The sequence below is a fragment of the Podarcis bocagei genome (assembly GCF_964188305.1).
Source record: "Podarcis bocagei genome assembly, chromosome: 13".
Lineage (NCBI taxonomy): Eukaryota > Metazoa > Chordata > Lepidosauria > Squamata > Lacertidae > Podarcis > Podarcis bocagei.
In genome coordinates this window covers 53098632-53117637 of record NC_138138.1, presented here as the reverse complement: position 1 = coordinate 53117637, position 19006 = coordinate 53098632, and the positions used below count along the sequence as shown (strand labels likewise).

Below are 19006 nucleotides of genomic sequence, written 5' to 3'. Positions count from 1 at the left end.
CCGGGTGCATTGGGGAGCCCAAGCTATGGCTTCTACCAAGCTGGCCCACAGTTACAGACCTATGTGCTCACAGAGTGAAGACAAGGGAAGAAAATCTGATGGCAAATGTGGAACAATGAGTTTTCCAACAGGCCTCTTTCATGTACAGGGTGTTTGGGTTAATTCTCTCTATTCCCCTTTCTCTGCGTTTCCTCCCTTCCCTGCCTTCTCATGGTTTGGGTGCTGTTGCAGGCCGCTTCTAGAACCAAAGTCACTAGAGGTCTCTGACATCATTGCAGATCAGCCAATGGCTAGGGACAAGTATACAGATGGGCAGCAGCCTGCTTTATCCTAAAATATCTTCAGATGAAACCATTGCTGCAAAGCAGGTCCCGTTCTTTCCCTCCCTCCCTATGGTTCCTATTGGTTCCTATGGTGAGAAACCAAATCAGACTTAAGGGCCATAATCCTCCCCAAGCCGTTTCCTCATTACCTGACTTTCTTGGGTTGTTTTTCACCCCCCCCCCAATTTTGCAGGCCTTCAGCAGAGCTCATCGCATTGGCCAGGCCAACAAGGTGATGATCTATCGCTTTGTGACACGGGCCTCTGTAGAGGAGCGTATTACGCAGGTGGCCAAGCGGAAGATGATGCTGACTCACCTGGTTGTCCGCCCAGGCCTGGGCTCCAAGTCGGGCAGCATGTCCAAGCAGGAGCTGGATGACATCCTCAAGTTTGGCACTGAGGAGCTCTTCAAGGATGAAAACGAGGGTGAGAGGATCGCTGCTGTGGGTGATGCATCAAGAGGCAGGCAGTTGTTTGCAATGTCCAAGGGTTGTCCCAAGTAGAATTAGTTGCAGTAGTCTAGCCTCATGTATATTAGGAGAGGAATAACTGTTGCACATTAGGAAGCTGAACAAAGGAAGCTATACTCTTTTAATCAGACAGAGCTGCTGAGCAGTGCGCTTCGCCTCTTCTGCCACCTGGGCTGCCGGGTGCACCAGCGCCATAGCATCTTGCTTTGTTGAATGATGCAGGTACCTCTTGGTGCAACCATTGCAGGGTAAAGTGTACTGTGCAGAATCAGGGTTTGGGCTGAAGGTGAAATCCATCAATCATAAATCGCAGCATCCTTTGTGGTGAATCTGGCAGCAATCTCCCAGGTCTCAGTCTCCTACCCCTTGCCCCCTTTTCTTCTCCTCACCTCACTACAGGAGAGAACAAAGAGGAGGACAGCAGTGTCATCCACTATGACAACGAAGCCATTGCACGGCTGTTGGACCGTAACCAGGATGCCACCGATGATGCGGACGTCCAAAACATGAACGAGTACCTCAGCTCCTTCAAAGTGGCTCAGTACGTGGTTCGGGAGGAGGACAAGGTCAGTCGGACAAGGCAGCTGTGAGATCATGGCTGATGATTCAGTAGGCAGCAAGGCTGTGCTCCAGGGCTTACAGATGAGAGCCTGAAGCCGTGGAACAATGGGTGCAGAGTGTGCGGCTCCACAAGGTCGCTTGCAAAGGGTGACTGTTTTTGTGCTAGCGTGTGCATCCCAGTGACTCTGACCTTCTCTTTGCTGCCTCAGATTGAGGAGATTGAGCGGGAGATCATCAAACAAGAGGAGAATGTGGACCCTGACTACTGGGAGAAGCTGTTGCGGCACCATTACGAGCAGCAGCAGGAGGACTTGGCTCGCAACCTAGGAAAAGGGAAGCGTGTGCGCAAACAGGTCAACTACAATGATGCGGCCCAAGAGGACCAAGGTCAGCATTTCGGGGTCCCCTTGAGAGGATAGGAGTGGCCACCTGGCACTCTCAGGGCTACTGAACCTATCTCCAAACAAAATGGCCCCAGATTTTAGGGACCCTGACCTTCCCCCCATTCTCTTGTAATTTGAAACCTGCAAATTGAGGGGGGAAAGAGTGACAGTTGTAACATTTATGCATGCTCGGAGTGGCTAGTCCTCAGGAAATATTCCTGATGGAGGTTGGGGGGAGAACAGAGCCAGAACTGTATCTCCTTTGTGTTATGTAAGGTTTTACCAGATTCCATCTGCTGAAAGTGCGTGAGGACTGTGTTTTTTTTGGGCAAGACATGGAGGTAGGACTGCTTCTCCCATCATGCAGTGGAAGGAAATTTAGACTAACATGCCCCCCTGAAAACCAACCTGGTCATACATTTGGTTACTGGTGTCTTAAGTGATTTTCAGCTTTCAGAAAAAAGGGGTTGGTGGTTGTGTCCCAGCAACCTCCTCTCCAGCACTTTGCATGGAAATGATTGTCTGGTGATGTGGGGTTTATGGGAGGGGGCAAGAAGCACTGAAAAAGCAAGAGCCTTGTACTGCTTGCAAACTGGCCTGATGCTGTTTCAGACAATCAGTCCGAGTACTCAGTGGGCTCCGAAGAGGAGGACGAAGACTTTGACGAAAGGCCAGAAGGTGAGGGCTTGTTTTTCCTTCCTCTCCTGCATGTGGTGTGCCCTGAAAGGAGCCTGAAGATTGTGTAATAGTCCAACTCTCTGCCCAGGGGAGGGATCCTCCCTCTTTCCAGGCTCAACCCACAGCTTGTGAGCTCCTGCCAAGCAAAGAGAGGGAACAAATCTATATGGCTGGTTGGGAACAGAGGTTTGCTCTTGTGCAGCATTCCATCAGGGCTGTGAACTGTGTGTACACGCGCGTTTTTGTGTTACTGATTCTTGACCTACGCTGCCTTGTATTGCACCTAACAAACCCCGTGGGACTTGATCTTTCCTGGTGGCCTGCCTTCCTCTGTGTGATGGGAGGTTGCTTTCTATCACGGCAGCCTGCTGCACATGTCTTTCTGGGATCTCAGCCAGACAGCCCTCCCTCCCTATTGGCATGCCAGGAGGAGGGCTGCGTTCTCTTCCTGGCTTTCCCCGGCCAAATGAGTGTGTGGCCTTGGGCAGGCCAGCACAAGGGACTTCGGTGGGACCTGCTCCATGTCCTGCCTGCCAAGCCAGGCGAGGCTTTCTGGGCACCTGGCCATGCCTCGGCAATACTAGAGCAGTGGAGGGATGTGATTGTAAGCCTCTGTCTCTCGCTCTGCGTGCCAAGGTCGCCGACAGTCCAGACGGCAGCTCCGGAATGAGAAGGACAAGCCTCTCCCCCCGCTTCTGGCACGAGTTGGTGGGAACATTGAGGTGAGAGGATGGCCTTGCAGGATGGCTTTTGAGTGGTGGGAGGGGAAACATGGATGGGACAGGTCCACTTCCCCAACAACCATTTGAACTGTGGAGTAGGCGGGAAAGGGGTACTGGACCGGAAAGGGGTACTAGAAAAGGAGCAGTGCTTTGGCTTAAAGGTAAAGGGACCCCTGACCATTAGGTCCAGTCGTGACCGACTCTGGGGTTGTGGCGCTCATCTCGCTTTATTGGCCGAGGGAGCCGGCGTCCAGCTTCCGGGTCATGTAGCCAGCATGACAAAGCCACTTCTGGCGAACCAGAGCAGCACACGGAAACGCCGTTTACCTTCCCGCTGGAGCGGTACCTATTTATCTACTTGCACTTTGACGTGCTTTCGAACTGTTAGGTTGGAAGGAGCAGGGACCGAGCAACGGGAGCTCACCCCGTCGCGGGGATTCGAACAGCCAACCTGATCGGGAAACCCTAGGCTCTGTGGTTTAACCCACAGCGCCACCCGCGTCCCTCTGCTTTGGCTTAGGCATTATTTATTTTTTATTTCATTAAATTTATGCACTGCTTGATTGTAAAAAAATCAAGCAAACATCAAAGCGGTTTACAAAATCTATGTGTTGTGCTACAGCTTGAGTGGTGGGCAATTTGGCAACAGTTACGCTCTGTGGGCAAGTGGCTAATTTCCTAGGTTTCCTAGAAAAGTTAGGGGGACCCTAGCAATAGCCATATTAGTGACGCTTTGGGGATGACCCTGGCTTTTGTGCCACCTTCCTTCAGGTGCTCGGGTTCAACACCCGCCAGCGAAAGGCCTTCCTGAATGCCGTCATGCGCTGGGGCATGCCTCCACAAGATGCCTTCACCTCCCAGTGGCTGGTCCGGGACTTGCGGGGCAAGACGGAGAAAGAATTTAAGTAGGTGTCTTGTGTGAGATTTGCGTCCTGCGACATTCCACTTCCCAGGGGGAAGAAGGGTTCGTCCTGCCTCCTGATTAACAAGTTTTGAGGATTCTCCTGCAAAGCAGCTGTAACCAGGATTGTCTAAACGTCACAGTCCTACTGTACAAGCACAAACACACAGCATCTCAAGAAACTTATTTTCATTAAAAGAAAAAGAAAGAAAACAGACTGTTTCTAGACATTCTGGCCACAAAGATAAGCTTGGCTGCATACCAGCAATGCCTGCTAAAACCTCCAGCGCTCGAGGGAGGCTCATCTTCAGCACTCCCCCTGCTAGTATGAACAACTGGAACGTCTCACACAAAATAAGCAAATGCAAGGAAAGCAGTTTTCAGTCTAATTTGTTCAAGTGCCAGATTTGGCATTTTCAGGTATAGCATGACATATAGCCTGTACTGACCCTGTACCCTTGGAACAGGGTGGACAAATTAGCCCTGGGACTCTGTTTGCCAAGTGATGATGGTTCTTACTCATCTGACACACCCTCCAAACATTTTTTGAGTCTGTGTTTCCTGGAGTGTGAGGTGTAGAGGTGACCCTCCCCTCCCTCATCCAGACCCAGAGCAGTCCCTCAGCAAAGGGGGGCTGTGGCCGGGTGCATTGGGGAACCCAAGCTCTGGCATCTACCAAGCTGGCTCACAGTTACAGAGCTATGTGCACACAGAGTGAAGACAAGGGAAGAAAATCTGATGGCAATTGTATGGGTCTTTGTCATAGATGGGGTGTTTGGGTTCAGGTCCACGTTCAGTATTTCTGTTCCTTTCCGTTTCCTCCTTTCCCTCCCATCTCATGGTTTGGGTGCTATTGCTTCTGGAAACAAAGGCACTAGAGGTCTGTGACATCACTGCAATCGAGCCACTGGTTAGGAGCTGGCTTTTGCAGATGGACAGCAGCCTATTTCAAAAGATGTTAAGGTGCCATCCACTGCCGCAAAGCAGGCTCCTCCTGCTTTAAAACCAAATAATTCTGCAGCAGCTCACCAAATGCAGAGGATAAGAGGAAACCAGCTCAATCGGATCAAAGGTCCATATAGTCCAGCACCCCCCCCCCCACAGTTGCCAGCCAGTTGCCCCAAGCGGGGGAAGTCTACAAGCAGGACATGAGTGCAGTCACTCTCTCCTGCCCAGGATCGCCAGCAATGGGTATTGGAGGCAGGCTGCCTCTGATCCAGGAAGAAGCATACAGCTGTTGATAACTGCCTTTAAAGTTGTCCAAATTGGCAGCCATTGGCACATTTTGTTTCTATAGGCACTGTGTGAAGGACTCGCCTTCCATTCATTTTCATTGGATAATCCCACTGATTATGGGAGTGAAGCAAAAACACTTCTCCATACATTGCATAATTTCATACAAATTTTGTAGAACCATGGAATGGGACCACAAGTGTCATCGTCCAACACCCTGCTATCACAGCTTAAAAAATCTATTTCAGGTGGCCTTCTAACCTCCATTTTAAAATTTCCAATAAGGAGACTCCAGCACCTTTTCTGGTATTCCAGTCCACTGCCAAACAACTCCTACTGTCAGAAAGTTCTTCCTAATATTTAGTCAGAATATCCTTTCTCATTTAAATCCATGGTTTGGATCCTGCCCTCTGCAGCAGCAGAAAGCAAGTTTGCTCCATCTTCCATGTGACACCACTTCAGATATTTGTTTTATCTGTTGTAACCTTTCTTCATAGGGGAGTTGCTCTGTCCCCTGAGCATCCATGGGGAAATGTATCAGGATCTTAACTTTGATGCTCCCCCACCTTGCATAAATTCTCATTCAGCCTGTCGGATTTTATATTTCTTCAGGGCATACGTCTCACTATTCATGAGACACCTCTGCGAGCCTGGGGCTGACGGTTCTGAGACTTTTGCTGATGGGGTGCCCAGGGAAGGTCTCTCAAGGCAGCAGGTCCTGACACGGATCGGTGTCATGTCTCTGGTGAAGAAAAAGGTAGGGAATCTGACCATCAGAGTAGGAAAGGCAGTGGGTGGGTAAAGGGAAATCATCCAGTTCCCTTAAGAAATTATTATGTGTGGGTTTGAGCATGGCTTCTTTCCTCTAAAGGAAAAGGAAGTATTCTTGAATATCTTGGTTTTCTTGTTCACCATTAACCAGGTAAATTCCAACTCCCTCTTCTTCTTCTTCTTCTTCTTCTTCTTCTTCTTCTTCTTCTTCTTCTTCTTCTTCTTGCTTTAAATAACAAGCCAATATTTTACCCATCCTCTCTCCACAATCCCCATAGCTCTGGTGCAAATAAGCCAGTGCAAATTCAGCTCTAGCATAGTATAGTTAATATTATGTGCACTGCAACCTTCAGTTTGAAGAATAGGATGCTTAAAAGACAATTCACTATTTTCTCCAAATTCTCTTCTTGGGAAATTCTAGTCTGTCTCCTGTAAGAAGCATATGCTATTATTACTCAAATATAGACTTCCCATTCAATAGCCTGGGAAGAAGTAGTGCCCTTATTATTTTCAAAGTATTCCTGGAATTCAGCATCTCTTTGAATTTTAAAATTCTCATCATACAAAACTGAGATACTTAAATGCCATGAGACCGAACCACAGTTTTTGTCTGCTTTGAGGCTATTAGCATGATTTTTTAAAGGGAATGAATCGGAATGCCAGTATTTTGTTATGGGTTTTTTCTGTTTGGGAACATCGTAACTGCAGAATCTCTTCTATGAGAGCCTGACTGAGTCCATGGGATCCTCCTCCCTTCCTCAATATTTCTACTGTTAGGCTTGTTCTTGCAGCCCTTATCTAACACAGCTAAAATGTGTTTTCTCACAGTGGGCTGCATATCTTTTTACATGGCAGGTGCAAGAGTTTGAACACATTAATGGTCGCTGGAGCATGCCCGAATTGATGCCTGACCCCAGCGCTGACTCCAAAAAGTCATCCCGAGCTTCGTCTCCCACAATCAAAACCTCCACCACCACCCCAGACCCCAGCTGCACCAATACCCCCTGCACCTCCAAGCCAGGTATGCCCCCTGAAGCAATGGGAAACACTGAGCATCTCTTGGTGGGAGGAATGCCAAATCACTTCCAACCAAAAGGCCAGAGACCCTCCTAATGGGTTCAGAATCTGGCCAATAGGCAAAGGTATTTTCCTTTATGTTGCTAGTCGCTTAGGATTTCTATCCTGCCATATCTCTGAGCATTGGGGCTGGCTACATTTACTAATTCATTCCAAATAGATATCACTCTCAAAAGAGATTAGAATGTTGCCCCAGGGTCTAAGACAAAGTCGCTTTACATTGATACCGGTGTAAATGAAACCAGATTCGGTTTAAGAAGGTGGCTGTATTAATGCTAGCATACATTAGATAAAAACTTGGTTTGTTAAAATGATAAGCGTCATGTGGATTTGAATGGCTGCAGTTTATCTTGGCTATGGATTGGTCCTAAGGTGTACAGGATTATAGTGCAAATGTGTTTTTGAAGAAGAAGAGGATGACTGTTACCTTGGTGTCCATCCCACCAGCTACCCCGGCTCCCAGTGACAAAGGAGATGGGGCAACCCTGGCAGAGAAGGAGGACCCAGAAGCCAAAGATGAGAAGCCGGAGAAAGAAGCCAAGGGTGGCGAGAAAATGGAGGTTGAGGTTTGTGTTTGTGCAAGGGAGGGGTTCTTTCAGGTGGTCCTCCAAGCAACAGAGCTGCCTGGTTTGGTGTACCTTGTGGGGGGAGATATTTTGGGAATGTTTTCAAAAGCAGTGCTCCTGGGGAAATTACCAGGATTGTTGGCACTGAAGGCAACAACCAACGTTCTGTGGATGTGCCCTGTTCTCTTCTTCCCACTAATTTTGATATTAAAAGCTTCCGGCCTTTAGAAACAACAGCTTGAGGATTCCACTGTTAAGCAGTAGCTCCAGTTGCAGACAGTGAAACTTCAACCACACAATCCCTTTTAGTAACGCTACATCATCTCTAATTCGCTTCCCTGCTGTGTGGAGTTCCTAGCAATGTACCACTAGCTCAAAGGGTGGTGGAAAATGGTTGTTATTTTGCATTTCTCAGCCTTCAGCCCCCGAGCAGCCCACTTCTGCCACCTTCTCAGGGGAAAAAGCGGAAATGGAGTCGTCCAAGAAGCCTGATCAGGAGGGATTGGTAGCACTTGGGGAGAAGGAGACAGAAGCCGAGCCAGCAGTCAAGGAAGAGAAAGAGAAATTGGGTAAAGATTTATAAGGATGGGAGATGGAGGGGGAATGGTTCTAGATCTGAGCACTGAAGACTGTCCTTCTTTGGGAACGTGGGGAAAATGCATTTGAGTAATAAAAGGAAGGTGCAAATGTGCCTCAAGAATCCTCACCTGCTCTTTACTGTCAAGGAATGTGGACCTGAGAAGAGCTTGTCATCAGTGGGAGCTCTAGCCAAACTTCCACCTTGCTTGTATCTTCTCTGGATGGTGTGTGGTGGTATTGTGGAGGTAGTGCCCATGGTTCTATGGGACGCCACCCCCCCCCCCCGTGTCATGATAAGCAACCAATGTTCCATTTTCAAAGAGGGCAAGAAGCTTTGGCTGTTCCTTTGGGGGGGGAATGGTAACAGATCATAGTGAAGATCCTACACAGCACTGCATGACATCAGATACTCCAAGTGACACCCCCATACCTCACATTTTCCCTGCACTTTCCAAAGTTCCAGATGCTGATCCCGAAAAACTCGTGGCAGATGAGAAACCCACAGAGAGTGACGAGAGTAAGGAAAAGGCTGAGGGAGAGGCACAGGAAGTGAAAAAAGGTAACATGGGCTTTATGAGGCAGAAGTATAGAGGGATGAACCCATATGTGGTTGCAGGGCTTGAATTACTAAAGCCCTTTGCAACCTAGAGCTGAATCTGTGTCACCATCCAGGGGTTAGGCAAGTTGGGGGGAAATGAGCAGTTTAGGACTCTCACTGGGAAGGGGACATGTGATACTTTCCAGTTTTTAATTCCCCCTCCCCACATTTTGCCTTGCCCTGGTTTCTGGGAATGGTCCAATGGCAGGATTTGAAGGTCCTGTTTGGGAAAGGACAAAGACCACCAGTCTCTGTTCCCCCTTCCCACTCCAGAAATTGGCTGACATGTGCAGGGTGACTCCACATGGCCTTGAGGGAGGGAGGCAGATTTGAGGGTGTGGCTTATGTAGAATTTTGCCAACCCCCTCCAGCGGGGAAGCCTGTGGGGAGGGACACAGAAGCTACAGGAGGGAGATGGAGAATTCATGGCTTGGTGGCCTCTTTCACCTCCCTGTTCTTACCCTCCCTCTTACAAGAAGAGGCAAAAGCCGAGAGGGAGCCTGGAAAAGAGCCCAAAGCTAGCAGCATCAAAGATGAAAACCGGAACAATGGCAAGAAGGAGGAGAAGACTGAGAAGCCCCGATTCATGTTCAACATAGCCGACGGTGGCTTCACGGGTATGTTGTGGCTTCGGGTGCAGACCCACAATGTGATGAGCCTGTGCTGGGATAGAGAGTGACCTGGCAAGTGTGTGTGTGTGTGTAGGTGTGTAGAGAGTGGCCCTCTCCCTTGTTTGGGCCAACTAGGGAAAGACGCTCTCTCCCTTAAGTGGATAATGTGTGAACTAGGTCACTTAGTGTGGAAGTAACTTGTACTGTTTGGGTGCCAGCTGGGTCACCTTGTGAAGAGAAGCAGTGCACTTAATTTTTCCAGGAGTTCATCGAGAGTAGCACTGACTGTGGACATCTCTCCCACCCCCCTCTTTCTTCAGAGCTCCACACCCTGTGGCAGAACGAGGAGCGAGCCGCCATCTCCTCCAGTAAGCTTAACGAGATCTGGCACCGCCGACATGACTACTGGCTACTGGCGGGCATTGTCCTGTATCCTTTGACCTAGGAGAGCAGTGTGTGTGTGTGTGTGTGTGTGTGTGTGTGTGTGTGTGTGTGTGCTGATTCATGGCAAGCAAGGAGAGCCAAGCTCACCTCCTGGAAACCCCTACTTGAGCTCTTCCTCAGCGAAAGGTGCAGCCCTTGGCGAGAGATGTGACACTACAGAGAGGCGAGTAACAGAAATACAGGATTCGTGCCTAACCTGGGAGTGGGCTTGGTTATGGCACTCTCCTCCAATATTGGCCACTGGCTGATTCAAAGGGAGATTTGGCACCTTCTGAGCAGCTGTCTAGAGCAGGGAAAAGACCCAGCGACTGTCCTCTGTGCTAGGAATGTCCGCTGCTGGCGTTCTGTATAGCAAACATGACTTCAGTGTTTCCCCCACTTGAATGCTGCTGACCGTGGAGAAAAAACGTCCTAGCATGGGAGAAGAGCCCAGCAGCTGCTCAGGGGCTGCCCTGCTGCTCCTGGAGGATTATCCAACCATTGCTAGGCAGGCACTAGGACCCAGCATCTTCTCCTTGCAGCCTTGAAAGGAAACGTTGGGCAGTCATCTGCCCAAAAGGTTTTCTCCTAATCATACCCTGTGATCCCAAGCATCTTTGCCCAGCAGGGCTCAATGGGACTTCTTCCCCAGGTGTCTTTTAATATTTCATACCAAGTTTGCCACCTCCTCCATTCCTTTATTTCTGAGGAAAACAAAGGTTCAAACGCTTTTTCTTGCTGTTGTATGCTTTTTATGTTTATGGAGCTGTGTGAGTTGACAGGGAACAGCAGATCCAGACTTTCTCTCATAGCCTCAGGGCTGGGAAAGGCATTTTATGGCCTCTTGGTTCAGGGTAGATAACCATGCAGAACCATAAGCTGTAGACTGTGACTTCATGCCAGGCAGTTCCTTGTTCCCCTGCCTTGCTGGGAAGTGGCAGTGGGTTCCCTGTGGCCTGTCAAGATTCCTTAATGCCCCTGCACCTCTCTACAGTCACGGCTACGCTCGCTGGCAGGATATCCAGAATGACAACCAGTTCGCCATCATCAATGAGCCCTTTAAGACCGAAGCCAACAAGGGAAACTTTTTGGAGATGAAGAACAAGTTCCTTGCCAGAAGATTCAAGGTGTGGATGAATTGATGGGACCAGACAGTAGAATCAAGGGCTTGGGGCCAGTTGGCAGTCACAGAGCACGGCTACTTCAGGCATAGCAGTCTGTGTAATTCAAAAGCTTGCTTTCAGCATTTTGAAGCTAAAGGTGAAGCTGTGTTAACGTTGGCAGTGTAACCAAAGGTTGCCAATCTGAGGACGACGACGATGTCAGCGGCTTCTGAAATAAACCAGGCGTATATCCAGACAATTACATATTTCCACAATCACAAATGTATTTTGGGGTGCAAAATAATCTCAGCTTTTATAAACAGGTTTCTAGTCCTTATGGTTATGAAAATAAGTTTGAATCTAATGCCTGGGGAGAACCTGAAATCCTTAAAGTGGGGTAGTGGAGGTGTAAGCCTTTCAGGGGTACTTCAGTATTCTGCATAGTTTAATTTCCCTCTTTGTGGCTTAGAAGAGCCAGAATTAACTGTATTTGTTTAAACTAATCAGTACTGAAGAATCTGCAAATTATTGCCCAGTCCTGGTTTTGGTTACCTTGAGAGGAAAGCCACGTTGGGCCAAATGGCAGTTTTTCAAAGCACCTCATTTTCATTTCCTTCCTTCAGCTTCTGGAGCAAGCCCTGGTGATTGAAGAGCAGCTGCGGAGAGCCGCCTACCTGAACATGACTCAGGACCCCAGCCACCCGGCCATGGCCCTCAACACCCGCTTTGCCGAGGTGGAGTGTTTGGCCGAGAGCCACCAGCACTTGTCCAAGGAATCACTGGCTGGCAACAAGCCTGCCAACGCCGTCCTGCACAAGGGTAAGAGGCGGGCGGGTAGGAGGGCCCGGAGAGGACAGTCCATGTGAACCCCCTACACCCCGCCCCCCGCGCCTCTGTGCAGCGTCCTCCTTCTGTACCACATTCTGAATCCATTAAAGTGCGGTTGTGATCAGAAAAGCCGCTGTGTACAGTTGTCTCCTTGATCCTGCTCTGTGTATCTCTGGTGTATCTGCTTTGGTCTATCCATGGAGTATCCACAAATATCTTCTGAGTATCTGCCAACAATCCTTTGTGTGCTTGCTGGGCATCTGCAAAACATCTTTTTTATCTTCTGAACATTTCCCCTCTCCTCTCTGTCCCAAGCATGACTGCTGAGTAGTCCACTGAGTATCTTTCGGTGTAGCAGTGGAATTATGCCCTTCAGACTATCCTCTCACACAATCATATTCAGTGCTTGTGATGTATCTTTTCTTTTTTTAAAGTCCCCATAAAATTCTCTTGAGTTTCACATGGAGCGCTTCTGAGATACCTGGCTCCATGCACTTTTAAGTATCGCTTGTGTATTTCTCCACCAAATATTCTGTGAGTAGCACTGGTTCACATTTGTCCCCATCCACGTGTCTCTTAAATATTTTGCTGTCTCTGGTGCATTCCTCAAGTATATCTGGTTTGTTTTCCTGTGAGTTTCTCTGGTGTGTCCCCCACCCTCCCAAATACTGTGTGAGCATCCCTTGCATTTCGTTTCCCATCTTGGTGCATTCATTTCCCTCCATCCGCTTGGACTCATCCGAGAGTCTCCAGTGCCTGGTAGCTAGCCTTTGGGAGAGTATTTCCTCTGCGCTTGGTGATGAACAATCTGGCAAGTGGGCCGAATCCCTTCTCTGTGACGGGTGGGCAGAAAGAGTGCATAGATCTTCTAGCCCATTTTAGGAGTGTCCATGGAGTGAGTTTGGCTCAGGAGCAAATCTCACGCCGCTGCCCCAGCCCCCATGAACTGGGTGAAATGCAGGATAGGTTTGGCAAGGGGTTCTTGGGTTCCAGGAGAGGTCGCCTGTTAACCTGGGCTCTGCCCCCCCTGACAGATTTCGGTCTCTTTCTCCTTCTGTCTCCTCCTTTCTCTCTCCTACCAGTGCTGAACCAGCTTGAGGAGCTTCTCAGTGACATGAAAGCGGACGTTACGCGCCTGCCAGCCACGCTCTCTCGCATCCCTCCAATTGCCGCCCGCCTCCAGATGTCCGAACGCAGCATCCTCAGCCGCTTGGCAAGCAAGGGGAACGAGACGCAGACTGCCCCGGTAACCGTCCGCTCCTTGCTCCACTCTCGTTTCCCTGACTGGCAAGTGAAGTGGGGTGGAGGGCAGCTCACAACAGGGCCTAACATGGTTTTGCTTCTATTGGTGGGAAGGCAGCCTGGAACACAACTGATAAAAACAGGTCGTGAAACTTTTAAGACTTGGAGGGATGGTCCTTCCAGACAGACATATTATTTCCACCTGTTCTCTTGTGGCATTTCTCTGCATTGTGGCTGGAGTTCAGTTGCCCTCTCCCTCTTTTTTTTCTTCTTCTCTTCTCACAGGCCTTCCCCCCTGGGCCCTATGCCACCCCTCCAAGCTTTGGGGGCTCCTTTGGTGCCACCCCTGGCGGAACGCTCCCCACTATGGGTGCCAACTACAGCCAAATGCCAACTGGCTCCTTCATCACAGGTTGGTTGTGGGTGAGTGGGGAAAGAGCAGGCAAGGGCAAATTGAAACTGCATGTGGGATCTCTGACCACAGATCACCCCCCCCACCCCCACTGTTGGGGGGGGGGGATTTTGTCTCCTTCCCGGACCAAAATACATCCTTAGAGCAACAAATCAGAATGAGCATTTTTTGATATTCTGGCATTCCTGTTTTTGACATGGGACCCTAGATGGCATTCTCTGATCCAGTCACTAACCAGACTCATACCTACTTAACAATGAAACCCATCGAGGAATGAAGATTCCTGGGTAGTCTGGGGGAAGAAAGGTCAATAAATGGGTGTTGAAGGAAGTCCAGCAATCGTACCTTCTCTCCTTGGCTCAAGGATGTCAGAACATGGAAGTTGATGTGGGATTTTCATGGTTGGTTGTTTTTTCAGTGCCCCTAAAAATGGTATTCAGCAAAATATGTTCGGCATTTTATGATTTTATTAAAGTTCACCACCACCACCCTGCACAATACCATTTTGAGGCTTTGCCTCTTTTTCTCCTTTCTGATGCTGATGGCTTTCTACAAAGATTAGAACATGTGAGCGGGGAAATAAGTGTGTTTTGTGGTTGCTAGCCAAAACAGCAGCTTCTGTGGTCAGAAGTGGGCTATGTAATGGTGGCGACCTATAGCAGGGGATGGTTCTCATCACCAGTATGCCCTCCTGCTCTTGTTCCTTCTTCAGTGGGCAAGAGGGAGCACGAGGCAAGTGTTGGGAGCTGCATGTCTGAGTCGTTCCTCTAGCTAACCCTGCCTTTTTTTCTCTCTGCTTGTGCAATTGCAGCCAACGGTCCCCCTGTGATTGTGAAGAAGGAAAAAGAAGGAGAGAGCCTGGAGAAGAAAGAGGCGAAAAGTGGGGAGGTGATTTGCATAGACGACTGATGGGGCACCTGGGCTAACTTGCCCACCTGGTCGCTTCTGGACAGGTGCTGCCTCTGGCAGAAGGGAGGGGCACGTGGTTCCCCTCAAGCCTCTCTTTTATTTTCTGATCACGTTGGTGGCTTTGCCTGGGCGGTGGGGAGGGTGGGTGAATAATGCCCACCTCAACCTCCTGTGTTAGATTTAGTTGCTGTCTCCCAAGCACCTCCTCTCTCCCTTCTTGGGTGTGGGGAGGCAGGTCTCAAAACCAGCCGGGGAGAAATGTTTGGGAGCCAGGGCCCATCTGGGTTCTGTTTCTGGCCAGAGGCTTTTAAGTGGAATTGGAATTAGGCTCCCAGGGCCCCACCTTTGAAGTCTCCTGCTTGTGACAGGGGAGGGAGCTGCCTGCCTTGCGGCATTAGCTCCTGGCAGTGCCGAACCTTTGAGAAGCACTGCAAAGTGACTCTATAAATATGAATATATATATAATGTATACACACTCATCCTGTATGTTTAACCCCCTTCCCACTTGTGCTTGGACCCCTTGCAGGGGCGATAATGGGGCAGTCTGGGGAGGGGGACACACTCCCTAGCCATGTTCTGTTCTGAGAACGCATAGTGTGGGGAGCAAACTCCACCACCAACTCCCTGCATCTGGAACTCTGGGGAAGCCAGATCCTGAAGGTGCGCTCCTTCCAGGAGTGTCCCCTGCTTTGAGCGGGCGGGCAAGGGGGCTGCCTCTTTCCCCCTCCTTCCTGCCAGCCTCTTCCTTAGAAGCAAGTTGTTGGAGGAGGAGGGGGGCAGGGAGAAGGGACAACAGGAGGGCCAGCTCTGCGCTCCTGGATTTTGTTGCCGGATCTCAAGTCACTTCTTGTTTAAATCTTACAGAATAAAGGCACTGTTTCCTTGGCTACATCACCTGGGTGCGTTGTGCCTCCTTTGTGTGGGTGGGCTTGGAAGAAATGGGGCTCTGGCAGTGCTTGAAAGGGGAGGCTAGGTTTGCTGTTGAGTCATTTGTTTCCACGCAGTTTCTGTGTCATTTTCACATAATCTAAAAGGTTGCTTTGCACATTTAAAAAAGGTACACATAAGCGTTGAAGTTGAAATTTGTTAGCAGTTGTGTGTGCTGAGCTTACAATGCTCTCCGCCATCTGCACCTTTGCAAAATATGAACATGCTGTGACTTACGCATGGATTTAATGTAAGCACCTTTCCATGCAAGACTGTTAACAGATGAAACGAGACTTTAAGAAATGGGGCAAATAGCAGCATTTGCCTTTCACGGGCAGAGGATTTTGGAAATGTTCAGCCCTTGTTATTGAAGAGGGGAAAATGGGTATGTAGGAACAGCTCAAGATTATTTTTATTTATTTATTCAGGCTTCCTCCCACCTCTCCTCTTGGTGTAAATGGCAGCTCACACCCACAATAAAACACATACGTTAAGGCAAGTGGCAATCTACAAGCCAAAAGCAGAGCAGGCAAAACCCATAAATGAAGCCAGCCGCCAATTAAGAAAAATGAGTAATGACTAAAACGCAGCCAAAACCCATGTAAATCCAGTGCTCTTTACCTGTTGGCAGAAGGAGGGTGAGGGCCTGGCGGGACTTCCTGGGCATTTCAGAGCCTGTGCTCTGAGCCTGAAGTCAAGGAGTGCAATACAGATGCCAAAAAGGTCCCCAGGGCTTGGGATTGCTCAGGACTAGGCATGGAAGGAGAAGGTTGCTGTTTTATATGCTCTCAACCATTTACACTAAAGATTGGCAATGGGGAAGAAAAGGCCTCTGGCCATCCAGCAGCAAGTCCCATTTCTGGGACATCAGGAGGAAGCTGCAGGGCCTGAGTGAGGTTCTTTGTGTGGTGCAGGTGCAAAGCAGGAGGGGGCCAGAAATGAAGATGGTCTGGCTTTGCGCTTCAATGCAGCCATATAGGCCACTTAGAGATTCCACTCTTGAAAGCTCTTGATACATCAGTTGGTAGAGCATGATGAGCCTCGTGGTCTAAAATTCTATGAAAGAAAACAAGACAACTAAAGGAAAAAAAAGCAAGTGGTGAAGTTTATGGCACAAGCTAGGAATCGTTCCCACCAGCAGAGGTCAGCCTAACCCTCTGCAAAAAGCTCTGCAGGAAAATCTAACCTTTCGTTCCAGCCACTGAAGTTCTGAGAAAGCCATGGCAAGGTACAGCTTCTGTGAAGTGACTGAACGAGAATCACAGGCAACCAGGCTCTTTCTGTTCAGCTATCTGGAGCATCTCTCATCAGGGTAGCCTCTTTGATGTCTTCACCCACCCAGCTGTCCTGACCCGTCACAGATTGTAAGAGCACTACCAAAAAGAAATTTACAAGGGTTTTCTTCCGCCAAACTGTTGAACACAGCTTTTCTGGCACATACTGCTTTTTTTAAAAAAGGGTCTCACTGCCATTGAAAACATCTGGAGGACACCGGGTTGGGGGAAGGCTGCTTGGCTGAATTCCTATTGGTGCAATAGAGGAAACTAGGAAGTGTCATGGTGTTTAGTCAGACCATTGGGCCACCAAGCTCAGTTCCATTGACATGTGACTGGCAATAGTTTGACAGTGTTTCACACCAAAGTCTTCACCTGAGAGTTATTGCTGAAATTAAGCCAATCTCACACATGGATTTAGTTATAGCATCCCATTATGTACCTCCCATACTCTATGAAAATTCAATAGATTTATTCATATTGTTAGGTTTCTTTCCTACTTTTTAACAAGTACAGGAAGGGAAATGAGCAAGACACCTTGCTCCATGTATCAATATTAAGCCTTAAAGGTAAAGGTACCCCTGACCATTAGGTCCAGTTGTGACCGACTCTGGGGTTGCGGCGCTCATCTCACTTTATTGGCTGAGGGAGCCGGCGTACAGCTTCCGGGTCATGTGGCCAGCATGACTAAATGGCTTCTGGCGAACCAGAGCAGCACACGGAAACGCTGTTTACCCTCCCGCTGGAGCGGTACCTGTTTATCTACTTGCACTTTGACATGCTTTTGAACTGCTAGGTTGGGAGGAGCAGGGACCGAGCAACGGGAGCTCACCCCGTCACGGGGATTTGAACCGCCGACCTTCTTATCTCAAGTCCTAGGCTCTGTGGTTTAACCCACAGTGCCACCTGCATCCCAAAAAAGCTCCACTTGGTAGATGAATTCTGCATTCTTCAACTCCTGGGTCACAGCAGCAACATTCCCACAGTAACAATATATATGGTGTAAAAAAAATCAAAAGTAGGACCCTTGTAGGAACTTTGGGTTGAAAGTGTGTTCTAGGACCGACTAGTGCCATAAATCAGGAGTTGCCAACCTTTTTGGACCAATGGGGGCACCAGTCACAAATGGTGGGCTCGCATAACACAAAAGTAGAGATATAGCCCCCAATAACATTATGCTTACCATGGGAATCAGCTATGTCCAGGTGTGTCTTTTTAAGAAAAAAAAGACCTGTGGCACTTCAGGTGTATTAGTGTAACGCATTTTAGGCATCAAGCTGACCCAAATCCTGCCCCAAATTCTCCTTAGGAGTTGTAGACTCACCGTTCACATGCTGGGCTTGGCTTGTTAACAGGTTGCTCTCCCGATCACACGCCACTGCCTCAAGGCGATTTCCAGCTTCGTTTCCAAAATGAGGCTCCTTGGCCGCCAAAAGTTTGAGTCACATCCCTCCACGTTTGCTGCATCTGTTTGTGTCTGGCTGTGGGCTAGGGTGGACTAGCCAGAGTGAGTCACGCAGATGCCACCCACACAGGCCCATTAAAAGCAGCCCTTGTCCCTAGTCATGGGAGAGAGGCTGGTTGCAGAGTCCAGAGCGATGATTAAACAGGATATGATGGCTTGGAAATTGCTGCAATCCTCTGGATGGGGAAACCAGAATCGGAAGGAGCCAGGGACAGGTGTGCTAAAGCAAGGAACGCAGCAGCCTGAGTCACCCAGGTGGAGAATTTGCAGGCTGCAGGGAACACACACACGTAGGTCTCATCTACTCAAGGTGTTGGGAAATGGCAGATCCCACCTGGCTAGCCAAACCTGCAATATTGTCAAGCTTTCTTGAATGCAGTGAGGCAGTGTGGTTTAAGTGTCAGACTGGGACCTTGGAGAAACCAGGGTTCAAATCCACACATGGCCAAGCTCACCTGGTGACCTTGGGCCAGTCATTGCCTCTCAGCCAAATCTACCTCACAGGGTTGTGAAGATGAAACTGAGAGGGAAAACTATGTCTGCCATCCTGAACTCCTAAGTGAATAGGTGGGATACAAGTGTAATTAATAAAAAACTGTAAACTATTTGCCCCATTCCTACTTTAAGAACCAATTAAGTCTTTTACATCCATCTTCCCCCAAATTTAGACCTTTTCCTCACCTTGAGAGCTTTTGGATGAAGGGCACTACCCTGCTTCAAGAGCTCACAAACCTTCTGGACCCCGAGCAGCCTTTCAGATATTTTGGTTTATGACCTGTATCAGCCCTGTCTATTTACAAGGTTTTTGCTGCCATGTCAAAGCTAGGAGGTGGGCCACTGCATTCTGCTGAAACAAGACAAAGGCTTGTCTCAAGGAGGGCCAGGCCCCCTACATCAACCAAGGCCCAGAAATCTTTTAGGTTGGCAAAATGATTCCCAAACAGTGTGCTG

At 49.0% G+C, this 19006-nt stretch overlaps 1 protein-coding gene and 1 long non-coding RNA gene across 6 annotated transcripts in view; one reads left to right on the top strand and one right to left on the bottom strand.

Annotated features, from left to right (window-relative positions):
- Nucleotides 1-15283, top strand: part of CHD3 (chromodomain helicase DNA binding protein 3) — a 61025-nt gene extending 45742 nt beyond the window's left edge. For all 5 annotated transcript variants that reach the window (XM_081167663.1, XM_081167664.1, XM_081167662.1 and 2 more), the window contains exons 23-40: nt 517-748; nt 1192-1358; nt 1563-1740; nt 2349-2414; nt 3051-3136; nt 3908-4041; nt 5883-6027; nt 6897-7062; nt 7566-7684; nt 8100-8253; nt 8721-8822; nt 9338-9478; nt 9793-9901; nt 10890-11022; nt 11622-11817; nt 12909-13072; nt 13354-13480; nt 14292-15283. In XM_081167663.1, the coding sequence (XP_081023789.1) occupies nt 517-748; nt 1192-1358; nt 1563-1740; nt 2349-2414; nt 3051-3136; nt 3908-4041; nt 5883-6027; nt 6897-7062; nt 7566-7684; nt 8100-8253; nt 8721-8822; nt 9338-9478; nt 9793-9901; nt 10890-11022; nt 11622-11817; nt 12909-13072; nt 13354-13480; nt 14292-14389 (2517 nt within the window). In that variant the 3' untranslated portion in view covers nt 14390-15283. The remainder of the gene's footprint in view (nt 1-516; nt 749-1191; nt 1359-1562; nt 1741-2348; nt 2415-3050; nt 3137-3907; nt 4042-5882; nt 6028-6896; nt 7063-7565; nt 7685-8099; nt 8254-8720; nt 8823-9337; nt 9479-9792; nt 9902-10889; nt 11023-11621; nt 11818-12908; nt 13073-13353; nt 13481-14291) is intronic.
- Nucleotides 15284-15704: 421 nt separating this feature from the next.
- On the bottom strand, nt 15705-18408 carry LOC308572318. Its single transcript, XR_014001709.1, has 2 exons — nt 17915-18408; nt 15705-16689 (listed from the first exon to the last, which is right to left on the bottom strand). It is a non-coding gene; the product is annotated as an uncharacterized lncRNA (long non-coding RNA).
- Between the last annotated feature and the right edge of the window lie 598 nt (nt 18409-19006).